General features: G+C 38.5%; 1 protein-coding gene across 3 annotated transcripts in view; it reads right to left on the reverse strand.

Annotated features, from left to right (window-relative positions):
• Positions 1-208: 208 nt before the first annotated feature.
• STXBP6 (syntaxin binding protein 6) overlaps positions 209-12,939 on the reverse strand; it is a 121,946-nt gene continuing 109,215 nt past the window's right edge. For all 3 annotated transcript variants that reach the window (XM_055716900.1, XM_055716901.1, XM_055716902.1), the window contains 2 exons: positions 8,037-8,194; positions 209-3,349 (listed from right to left, as the gene is read on the reverse strand). In XM_055716900.1, the coding sequence (XP_055572875.1) occupies positions 3,326-3,349; positions 8,037-8,194 (182 nt within the window). In that variant the 3' untranslated portion in view covers positions 209-3,325. The remainder of the gene's footprint in view (positions 3,350-8,036; positions 8,195-12,939) is intronic.

Consider the following 12,939-nt stretch of genomic DNA (forward strand, 5'->3'; position numbering starts at 1 on the left):
TCTGGAATCTGCTTTGACATGAAATCCTTCAACCGAGTTCCCATTACTTTAATTACAGTATTCCACCTAGAGAAAGTTTTCATCAGTAGAGTGGAAATGAATTTTTATTCAGTTTTGCTAGAGTGAAGCACAATTCTGCTAGAGTTAAATATAAAAATGTTATTTGAAAATAATTTGCATTTTGAACAGACGAATAATCAAAAGACAGTTTTCTTTTCATCACAGTTAAAGTATTTAATGACAAAATCAGGGTTTCCAGTAATGACTCAATAGAGCAGGTCCCACTTTTTTTTTCCCCAGCATGGCATGAAATAATTTCTACATCTTTGAGAACTTCCAAGGAATTGATTACAAGAGATACCAGCAAGTATTACAATTCTGACGTATCATAGCAAAACCTATCTACCTTTTAGATCACTTTTTAGAGAGCACATTTTTGTTAATATTTCACATAATGCACAACTTTTGCTAGACACAAAAGTAGCCTTTTAAGACAGAGTTTGCAGTACAGTAAAGTCTAACAATACATTGTTATTCTTTGCAGAACTTTAAAAAGATAAAGAAACTATTGATGTTGTTACAATTTACAAATACATTCTTTCATAGGAAACATTAACCTGAATTATAGTGTATGTTATGTACATAACTATCTAATACCACTAGGTTGTATACGCTACAAGCGAAGTTCCAGAAGGAAATTGCAATGCTGTAAGATTTACCTTTGGATAGACATTTATACACCTCTGGGTTGTTTTTTTTTTCCTAAAAACTACCAAATCTTGTAGTTTAATGCACAGCAAGAACAAAGTAAACACACAGACAAATCGCTTTTCCTTCATTTAATAACACTAGGCTACTTAGGATTCCCATAGTAAATGGCTTTTGATGGTTGGATAAAAGTCCTGAGTTATGATACATAAGACAAAACAATTAACTGGAGGATATATAAAAAAATATGCCGAAAACCTGTCAGTGGGACTAAAGTAATGTTTTATAACAGTTCAGCTCACAAAAGGTCTGGAACTTAGCAGTGCAACTGTGACCTTGTCCTGCCCAGCTGATATTCCTGTAAACACTTGAAAACCTATGCCTTTTTATGTGAATTTAGACAACTAATTCTTTTCAGGTTTATCTGATCTGGGTCTTACACATTTATTCTACATTACTGACAAGCTTAGAAGACCAACTAGATGGCAGCAGTTCAAAACCTATGCCTTCTTTCTCTCAAGAGAAAGGCTTGTGAGGTTAGCAGCAGAATATATAGTTAAAAAACTAAGGGTGGAAAAGATGATGACAAAAAAGAGCTAAGTGCTCAAAAATGTACTCCCTGACCGATTTCTAATGCAGCCGATTTTAAAAAGATAGCGTAGCGTTTTTTCTCTAGCAGAAGTTTAATTTCTAATGAGGGGCTGTTTTTGTGGTTAATTTTCAGAAATACCCATAGTTATAATGATAGCACTCAAAGCTACTGACATTTCCAGGGCAAGCATTAATTGTCTGTAGTGCAAGAGTGCTGAGAACTCATGTTGTTAATGAGCCTGTTCTGATTTATAACACATGTGGCCAAATTCCTTTTCAATTGATGGTGCTGGGTGTAGTCACTGTTACAAGTTGATGCTAAATAAATCTAAATGATAGTAGGGTACTACACAGATGACATATTTACCCCTTCTTGCAATTCCCAGTGTGAAATTAAATAAAAAGCTTCATACAAAACAGTTCAAATGACAGGAAAAAAAGATTTAAAGTTTGAATGCAATCAGTTAACTAGTCGGTGTCTTTAGTTCTGTGAGAATGTTTTCCTAAAGCCAAGCATCTTTGTACAAAATGGGTATTTTCAAGAGATTTTCAGTTACTCCAGCTTGCAGTAACAAAAATATTCTCAATTACTACAGAAGATTTTATCTCTCTTACAAGCAGTGCTCTGAGAATTTTAAAGTGTCTTTAATAATGCAAAAATCTTATTCTACATTGAAAATGAAAACTACAGTACATTCATATAATGCCAGCTTCCTGACCGTCTGTTAAGATGAGGACAAAAATGAAGAGCAGGCATCATCAGAGGATGAAGGTTGAAACTTCTGCTAGGATTTCTGTTTCTAGCTTACCATTAAAAAAAAAAACAAAACAGTGCAGCATCTTTTTTCTTTTTTTCTTCATTCTAGAAGCATATCAGAACATCTTAAAAAATGTTAAGAGAACAGTTGTGAAGGAAAAGGGTAACCTACTTTAGCAAAAGAATACAATGCATATATTGCATATAGTGAATACAGAATGAAGTAGGGAGTCACCCTTCCAGTGATAATATATATTGAAAACTGAGACCCAAACTAGAACTTAAAATTCTAATGTACCAAGACATGCTTTTTGAAAGCCACTATACTAAAAATCAGACAACTAGCTAACACAAAAGTCATTCCAATCAGGCAAATATTTGAAGTGTTCCCAAAAATTCTTACTGTAGAATTTATGAAAACCAAATGCCTTGGAAAACAGTGCATTCTCATTTTCCCAGGCCTCTGCATTCTCATTCATATAGGCCTTTCACCACGCAATCACAGGTTAAAAAGAAAATGAAATGTTATTTCATACCAGATTGCCAAATTCTAGATTGTATTTGAGGCATAGCTATGGGTTTGTAGATGTAAACATTACTTTTTTTCCTCAATTTTGAAACCTCAAGCATACATTCTGTAGGTTTCATTATACTATTCAAATAATCAGTCCAGAGGGGAAAACAGAATATGCAAAATGCAAATATGAATGCAATTCAGATATGTGCTTCTGAATGCTGGTGATGGCATATGAAAACTTCCTACACTGGGTAGAAGAAACAAGTTTTTCTGTTTCCCAGGACAAATCAGTCTATTCTCCCCTATAGATACAACCCCAGGTGTTTAATTCCAACATTCACATTCCGCTGATGCTACATAAAATGAAGAAAAGTGTACCCTTTCTTTGGATGTTATTTCCACACATACGTCCACAACCAGTTAAATATTTTTCTGTACAACTGGGGAAGAATACTACTATTTTAATCCTGATCAGCTTGTCATTTGGTCCAGTTCCCCTGCTTGCTTTCACTCCTGTAACAACTGAAGTACAGGTAGAAAGTACTGCAGGACTGTGTAGCAGTATTACAAAAGAGGAACAAAAGTAAGTCAAAAAGGTAGAAATGCAACACTTTTTCCTGCACAGAAACTGAAATAATGCATCTCCACTGAACTTGAAGGAAAAAGCACACAGAAGTCTGGATCTCCTGTAAAAGTTGCTGAATGTAGCCTTTTCAGTTTCTCTTGGGAAGATTTCAACTTTGAGCAGTATCTCAGCATTTGTGCTTCATGGCAAGCTGAAAAAGAAAGAAAAAAAAATGAATTAAAAAGTCATCACATGTAATGATAGCTATATGAAGCTTTATGTGGTTAGTCTGGATCAGAAGAGTTAGTAGACCATTCTCTAAAAGATGCCTGAAATCCGTAACTTCTCTGCACAGAGATATGTAGTTGCTCCTTTGCTGTGACGGATAGGCAAAGTCTCCCTTTGCTGTGCTGAGGCAGCAGGATTTATCTGCTTTCACAGCTCTCTTTCCCACTGTTCCATTATTTTGCTATCTGTGAGGAGGACTAGAGCAAGATGCTAGAAACAAAGACATGCTTAAACCCAGTAATTTCAGCCTAGTGATTTGGATTGTTAAATACAATCAGAAATTATAGACAAGTAATTTAAAACACCTGTTCAGCAGCTCTGCCACTACATAATGATGAAAAATTAAGGACTGATTGCCTTTCTACCTCTGTGATTACTGATAATTTCAATTTCAAATAATCCCAAAGTGGACTTGAAAGTGGGAATGAGAGGGAGAAGAAAGAGCTAAAGTGAGTTAAATCCTGCATAAAAAGAGCAGACAAACTGACTTTGGCAAACCAAGAGGACAACCTGGGTTTAGGGTGTGTCTAATAAACTGGTATCTGTAGATAATCGCACACTAAAAAAGCAGAGATAAGCGAACGCTCTAGGCAGTTACCTAGAAACCACAACTCGTAGGGGAACTTAACATTTCCTCATTTTCTGCCAGTGAAATGCTAACCAATAAATGACTCAAATTTAATTGACCTAAGCCTTTGATACACAAGGACCTGGTCATACACCTTTTTAAGAAAATTATTATTTGTAGAGATATACTGCAAAGCCATCTCAGCGTGAAAGAACTCCAACCAACACTTCCTCCCCTCAAACAAGATTTGTTTTTCAGAAAAAAAACACTGGGGAAGCTTTCCAGCCACTGCTCCCCCAGCCTGCAGCGCTGTGTGGGGCTGTTGTGACCCAAGTGCAGGACCCAGTGCTTAGCCTTCCCAAGACTCACACAATTGGCCTCGGCCCATCAATGTGGCCTGCCCAGATCCCTCTGCAGAGCCTTCCTGCCCTCAAGCAGATCAACACTCCTGCCCAACTTGGTGTCATCTGCAAACTTACTGAGGGTGCACTCGATCCCCTCGTACAGATCATTGGTAAATGTATTAAACAGAGCTGGCCCCAATACTGAGCCCTGGGGAACACCACTTGTGACCGGCCACCAATGGATGTAACTCCATTCCCCACCATTCCTTGAGCTCAGCCATCCAGCCAGCTTTTCACCCACCAAAGAGTACACCTGTCCAAGCCACGAGCAGCCAATGTTTCCAGGAGAATGCTGTGGGAGATGATGTGAAAAGTTTTACTAACGTCCATGTAGACAATAACCACAGCCTTTCTCTCATCCCCTAGGGAGGTCACCTTGTCATAGAAGGAGACCAGGTTAGGAGCAAGACCTGCCTTTCATAAACCCATGCTGTCTGGGCCTGATACCTGGGTTGTCCTGCATGTGCCCCGTGATGGCACTCGGGATGATCTGCCCCGTAACCTTCCCCGGCACCGAGGTCAGGCTGACAGGCCTGAAGCTCCCCAGATCCTCCCCGCCCTCCTTGTCATCTGCTGTCACATTTGCTGACCTCCAGTCAGTCAGGACCTCCCTGCTGAGCCAGGACTGCTGATACATGATTGAGAACAGCTCAGTGAGGACTTTGCCAGCTCCCTCAGTACCCCTGGGTGCATCCCTCCTGGCTCCATGGTCCTGTGTGTGTCTTAGTGGTGCAGCACGTCACTGACCAGTTCCCATTGTGTTATGGGGTCTTCATTCTGCTCCCTGCCGCTGTCTTTCAGCTCAAGGGGCTGGGTACCCCCGGAATAACTGGTCTTACTTTTTACTGTCTAACTATTAAAGACTGAGGGAAAGAAGCATTAAGTACCTGAGCCTTTTCCTCAGCCTTCATCAGTATGTTTCCCCCGGCATCCAATAAAGGATGGAGATTCTCCTTAGCCCTCCTTTGTTACAAGGTATTTATAGAAACATCTTTCATTGTCTTGTCTCTTATGGCAGTAGCCAGATGAAGTTCTAGTTGGGTGTTGGCCCTTCCAACTCTCTCCTTGCATAACCTCATGCCATCCTTGTAGTCCTCCTGAGTTGCCTTCCCATTCTTCCAAAAGTCATAAACTCTCCTTTTTTCCCCGGAGTCCCAGCTGAAGCTCTGTTCAGCCAGCCCAGCCTTCTTCCCCACCAACTCGTCTTCTGGCACACAGGGACAGTCTGCTCCTGCACCTTTAGAATTTCCTTCCTGAGGAATGCCCAGCCTTCCTGGAGCCCCTGGCCCTTCAGGACTGCCTACCGAGGGATGTTACCAACCAGGCTGCTAAACAGGACATAGTCTGCCCTCCAGAAATCCAAGGTAGCAGTTCTGCCAACCCCCCTCTTTAAAAGCTCTTCACTGTTACTGTTTTGCTAGAAAGTAACAATTTTGCCATTTAAGCAACACTCAGGTAGACCTTGCTTTACTGGTTTCATGGGATTAATATGCTTGCTTTTGTGTACAAACATCTAAGGTCTGAGTAGCAGGTGCCCCTCAAAGACCTACCCAGAGGAACATTTAACAATGAACAACATTGTACTTCCTAAATGCTCCACAAAACCCCAACAAGATGCTCTTTCAAAGCAAAGCATGCCACCACAAAATAACAGTCTCTGTAACCTAATACATTCCTGGGCGGCTGCCCTATGCATTTTTGGGAGATAACTGTTGAGAAACAGGAGGACTACTGCACCTTTAAGACACAATTCAAGATGTGGGACACCAATCCAAATAAAATTGCAAGAAAACAAGTGTTGTAGTCCGCATTTTACTGTTATCTTTATGATCATTAAGATGACAAGTACTAATCTGCAGTCCTCTAAGAACTAAACTACAGTTTGTTTTCTTCCAATACAAAGATGTGATTTTCTTGTTAAAAAGACATACCCCAAGTATTTATTACAAATCCTTAACTATCATCCACTGAAAGGCAGTTGGTAATAGGGATAGCTTCAATAGCACATGGCCTCACACTCACCTGAGGAAGACTGGTAATCTGTAGAACTGGAGTGGCAGAAAGATTTCATAAATCTCAGCCCAGCACATAGCCCAAATGGAAATCATCCTTTCCTATTCTGCACCACTTAAGACACTTCCTGCAGAAACTGTTCTTACTGCCACAGAGACACGTAAACTGAAATGACTATGTACAAAATCCCAATTGAGAATTTTCCCACACCTTTTATTTGATAAAAACAAAAATAAATCCTTCTATTGTGGATGTTTTTATCTTACCCACCATTCCTGCTATGTTACCCTAGAGTTTTTCTTTTGGATTATTATATCAGGACTTTGTAAAGCTTTTGTTCTAAATATGGTACAGCACAGTCTATCAAAGATGGCATTTTTCTTATAATACTGCATCTTCTAATCCTGAGAATTTTAAAATAAGACTTTCCAAATAGAATCTGTTGAAAAGATTTGTTTCTGTTCACAGCATGACTTCATCTGTGGAACTTCTGTTCTGCACATGTGGACGACGAAAGGGCAAGACACACTAACGAAACCTATTCAAATCTTAATCGAGATTCATAGCAGCCCAATTATCAGAGGCATTTTTCATTTTTTAACTCCCTACCAAGCAGCACTCTGTGGTTTACTCTAAAGCAGCAAACCTTTTGCCCCCTACCCTAGCAGCAGTGGTAGCTGCTGTTTATGGTTGGTTATCTAAGTTGGCACAGTTATCACTAGGGGTGGTGTGGGTGGTGTATTAGGTCAAAGAACCCAAGAGCAGGCTTGTACCATACTCAGGCCACTAAGCTGAACCATACTAATCTAAATGAACAACAAAGTAAAGGATTATCCCAGTAAATATTAAAGTTGTTCTGTGACATTTTAAAGACTAAAGACAGAGGTTTGTATAAAACCACAAAGTATCAATCTAGGATTTCTAGTGTTAATACATTAGCCAGGAATTTTTTTGGCATAAGCATGATAAAGACTAATAAGTGCGCTAAGCAGCAAAACTAACAAACTCGCATGCAGAACATGAGCAACCATTTTAGAAAACGTCTACCTTTTTTTTTTTTTTTTTTAAAGAATATTTCTGCTGTGGATGTGTTAGCCTTCAAACTGAATGCTGTGGATGCCTAGAACGTCTGTCACAGCAGTGACAATCAGCACCATTACACACATGCAGAAGTAACAGGCATAGTATGATCAATACCTTCCAGGAAATGTCCACACATTCCTGAAATGGAACAGTTCCTCAAGGTCCCCATAAATGACATTTCCAGACAAAAAGACATGTCTTCAGAAACAGTCACAGACCTATGACAGCTTATCAAAGGGGACTAACAACAATTTCACTATACTGCTGCACAAAGTATAAGGAACAGTATCAAACAGTGGGAAGATAGATTTGAAGTATGCTTCAGGAAGGTAGCTTTAATTCAAATGGAAATGCAGCAAACCTCACATCTATGCGCAGATGTTATAAATCGGAAATCTGTCAGGTGAGGAACAGTATCAAGGAAAACAGCAAGCTGTTTGTAAATGGTGACTGACTGCAATTCTTTCTAGAGCTTCCTCCTCTCAAAACAAAGGAATGTGTGACTTTAACCTACTGAGAGCCTGAACCCACCAAAGCCTTACCTTGTGTGCAGTTTCTGCAAACTGCTGAGCGCTGTTTTTCAACTCCTCCGTTTTTTCTTCTGCTCGACCTAGCCTTTCACCACGCTCATTCAAAGCCTGACTTGCCTTCTGTACTGCACTTGTCACACTGTCTGCTGCTGAATGGAGTATACTGTTACCTGCAATATCAAAAGAAACTATTAGAATGCCCACATACATATATATTTACACCTGGTATAAAATACAATTATTTTATTTTATAATCTTCTAGAGCCGATGTGTTATGTGCTGGTTTACCATGTAGTTCCATTTTGGTTAACGGGCCAAGTTACCTTTTTCTCACACAAACTGTATTATTAGCAAATTATAAACAAGTACCATATGGCAATGTACTACTTGGGGAACATAAGGAAGCAGTGGACATAACTTAGCTATGCAGTACTGTTTAAGCTTCACGCTCATACAGCATTTCAGAAAGCTGTTCTACTAAATCAGTTAAATTGTTCACAAGCGCACACAGCTTCTTCACAGCACTCAAATTAATATAGATTAACTGGCTTCAGAAGTTACGCTGTTTCCCTAGAGAATAAATGATTGACACTGCAGGACACATCTGCATGAATTCACCATTTTTTTCCATATTATAATTATTGCAACAATATTTCTTTTACAAATGCACCCCAAACACTATTGCTACAGTTATTTTATGCTGCTCTGGTCTATCTCCCTTCTCCATGCGGTGCACCAGCTGTATTTCATGTGACAGCATACTCTATTTAAACCTCAGTATTTAAAGTCCCAGCATGGCTCAGTATCTTCTAAATCTTTCACTTTACCATCCAAGTCAACTTATCAGTTTCTCCGTTTCTTCTCTGGCACACAATGTAGTAGTTTCTTCAAGTGTTCAACAGAACTGCATTCCTCCTCTACATTTATCCCTTTTAAATGCTCACTCTTTTCAGTACTCCTTTCTCTAGTGCTTCTGAACAGAAGCGATTATGCTCCTTCTGGAATGAACTGCTGATGAGTTGTGTAATATGAACCACAGTACAAACTGAAATCTCTTCAGATAAATTAACACATTGTCAGTATGAATTGGTACACACTAAAACACGTGTGGGACAAAAAGAAATTTTGGTATCTCCTTTAACCTTTTCAGCAAAAGGACTAGTACAAATTCAGCTTTTCACAATGCAGTAGTCCCTTGGTATCTTCCACAAGGTTTAAAACTTCATCTACCTTACAGGGAATTTGTTGTCCAGATATATACAAAGGCACTGTAAGAGCAAGAAAACCAACAGAGATAGAGCACTAACCTCCAGGCATGCTGTTGCTGCCTGTTTTCTGAACTGCCCCAATTACTGTAATCACACAGAGCCTTTTTTCACAGCATTAAAGCCAATATGTAACATTTTAAAATTAATTACGCTGTTTAAGGTACAAAACTAGTTCAACGCAGGAGGCCGAACCAAGTATTACAGTGTATCTCCTGTTGTAACAAAGTCTGCTGTTCTTACAGACAAAGAAAGACAAGTGAAAATAAACACAAACCTACTGTTTTTGTCCTTAATCTGAAAAGCACATCTACTTCAAAAATATTGCCAGGTTAAAAAATAAAAGGCAAACATTAATTTGAAGGGTTATTTTGCTAGTAGTTTCATATGGAAAAAGAGGAACAAAAGACCCACTCAGACTTATTTTAGAGATAGTACTTTCCTTAGAAACAGCAAACAAACAATGAAGAGTGGAACTGAAGGTTGCCCCAGGTGGCCTCCAGAACAACAGCACAAGCTGCGCATGCAGGAACTCTGGAGATAAGAAATTGCCTTAAAATTTTATTAAAACAAAACACAACTAGTATCAAACTATGGAGCTGAGGGAGGGACCCAAGAACCTACACACGATGACTCACATACCATGAGTCAATATGAGAAGTATCAAAGAGCAACCTGGCCTCCTGTATACCAATGCTGTTAAATTTTTCACATCAGTAATTAAAAATAATGGATGTATAGGATGTGGAATAGCTACAGGTTTGGTTTTTTTTCTATTGTTGCATGGAACAAATAGGCTGCACTTAGAAAAGGAAAATAACGATTGGCATTAATATTCAAGAGATGATTATTTGCAAATACTGTGAGCTAGAATTTACAAAGACAGAAATAAAACTTGAAAAAACATTGTCTCTCTTCAGACACTGACGAGTACAATATTAAACCCAAACAACTTTATTGTACACTTCCTTACTTCAAGATTTTTCAGTCAATTGTTATTTTGTTCATAATTTGCTCATTTAAAGCCAGTTCTTAGGAATTTATTTTGGCTTCTGTTCAGGTAGCTTTTCCAACACACACATGCACTGGGCAACACTGGACTGGAAATAGTTTCCCTTTTTTGGTGGTGTGATCTAAAGGCTTTATTTAACCTCTTGCATAGATCAGTGCTAGTTTTCTAGGATAAGATTTTTAAAAGCTGTCAACACTGTATTAAGTCTGTTGCTGCTTTATAAGATCACAAAGCTTCTGCTGAATTCAACAGAGGCAGGGTACCTGGATAGCTTCATAAAACTAAGCATCTTCTGAAGTCTTAAAACGTGCTGGGGAGTAGAAGTTAACATGTTGCTGACTTTCTGTCAATGGCAACAGGAAACTGAAGAATGAAAATATTCTGCATTTTCTATATCCCTGAAAACATCAGGGTTTGTGAGAAAAGATTGATATCTTTCTCCACATTGTTTTCAGCAGAGAAGAACAAAATTGGAAGTTTGGCCCAAAAGTAATTATTTTTCTCTCTAGCTGATACAATGCTGTGTTCTCTCCAAGTAAGATCTGTAAGATCTGCTGTATTTTTCTATGGGCAGTGACTTGCAGAAGCCAGTGTTCTGAGAGTGTTTTGGAGAACTACTTTTGGATAATCTTTTCCAATGGAATGTCAGTAAAACAATTAAAAAATCCACCCTAATCTATGAGCAACACAGAATCCCATGTGTCAGTAGTTTACTGAATTTCATCAGTGTATTTCTAGAGCATGTGTAGGTGGTTGCTGGTATGACTGACTATGCCTCGTCCCCATATTAGTATCACTGCAAGAATAGCAACACTTGTACTGGAGGTATTAAAGAATCATTTCTGTGAACAATCACCTACAACGTGCAAAACATTTAAGCTGTTCTTCAGGAGGGAACTACTGTGAATCAAGCTCTCCAGAGAAGTTTGTTCTGTGACTGAGAAAGAAAACCTGCCTGAACTGTACCCACTTTGGTGTGAACTTATGCCAGTGAGTTGCACTGAGCCACTGAAGAAAAACCTAAAGAAACATGACTGTTAACATCTCTTTCCTGGAGTCTGGAAAGACTGTTTTCATCTTTGCCTATTTTCGCCAAAGATGAGACAACTGCTGTTAACCACTTTTTAAAATTTTTTTTCCCCTCTATGAAGAGTCTGAAGGATTTCAGGACTTCTCATCTACGAGGTTAGAGACACAAGTTTCTCAATGGAAGACTTTCAACAGCTTTTCACATATATCTTCTCAGGAAAGAGATTCTGTAACACTTACAAGATGAGAAAATCACGACCAAAATATGGGTATGGATCAGCTACTGTTCTGAGTTTGATTTAGTAAGAAAGAACTCACATTGTTCCCAAGATACTCAACTTCAAGAGCCTGCAGTCTCAAATTTTGCATGGCTAGTATTCATTGTGAGCAGAGAGAAAAAGCATTGCTGCTTTTTCTAAGGTATATGGAGATCCATTTTTAGAGCACACATATCTTTTGTAGCTCTGTAGAACATACCCCAGCAGTTAAGACTACAGACTTTTCTCTTCCAAGTAAACATGAAGGGATAATAGAAAAGTTTACATACTCTGTCATTTTATTAAACAGCTTTTTCTGAAGTCTCTATTAAGGGCAAGCACACAGCTTTTCGCTATCTAACAGTATGTGCAGACTCACTAAGTGGAGCAAATATTAGCAGATAACATGGGGGAAATGTGTATTTATACCGAGCTTAATATAAAGTACTAGGTTAATATTACTTTCTAGTACCAACAAAACACATACATTTAGGCCAACTTCAAGTCTGAAACTAAAAAAATCAAGCTTAATTCAGTGGGTTTCTTTAGTCTAATTTTACTATATATAAAAGCACAGAAACATACTCCTGATTTATTTTCAGTTACTCAAACAAGTGGCTCAATAAGGTCACTTCTAATACAGCTTTTAAATTCTGTAATACTTTTTGTCTTATGGTCTGAAGCTGTCTACCCAGAGGAAAGGAAAATGCAAATTTCCAAATCAATCAATAGCTACACAGCTTGGTAATCCAATTTTCTACGCAAATTACACATTTGGTTTTGAATTTGCTGTAGTGAAATACAAACTGTTGGAATTAAGCTCCCCCCCCCCCAAAAAAAAATAATTAGTGACCTGTCTAATTATACATAACTTTATTGGGGTCCCAAAGCGCCAAAATAGCAGAAGGTCATCGACCCCTGGGTGAATGCTTTATACCAGTGACCCCAGCAGTGTTTCTTTCTTATGGACATAAAAACTGAAGAAATACACTTTGCAGGAAGCACCGCAACTCTCTTTCAGACTAATTTTTAAATTTTTGTCTTATGATTACAAGCTGTATCAGAGGGTCTTGCAGCCCATGAAATCAGGTGACATTGCTTTAGGCCTTTATCATGCAAAAGAGAAAACTACATCCTTAAACCACCATATGCAGTACCTGAAAGATGTAGAGATACTACCCATTAATCAGCATAGGAACTGCTCTATTTGTTGAAGAAACTAACTGGCCTCTAGAGACACAATTATTTAGTTTGCATGATTTGTTTTATCACACATTCACAAAAGGTTCACCACATTCTCTATTAGCTATATCAAATGTATTTTAGTTCATTGCAGGGATTTATCTGTACCT

Source organism: Falco cherrug, chromosome 7, assembly GCF_023634085.1.
Source record: "Falco cherrug isolate bFalChe1 chromosome 7, bFalChe1.pri, whole genome shotgun sequence".
NCBI classification, from domain to species: domain Eukaryota; kingdom Metazoa; phylum Chordata; class Aves; order Falconiformes; family Falconidae; genus Falco; species Falco cherrug.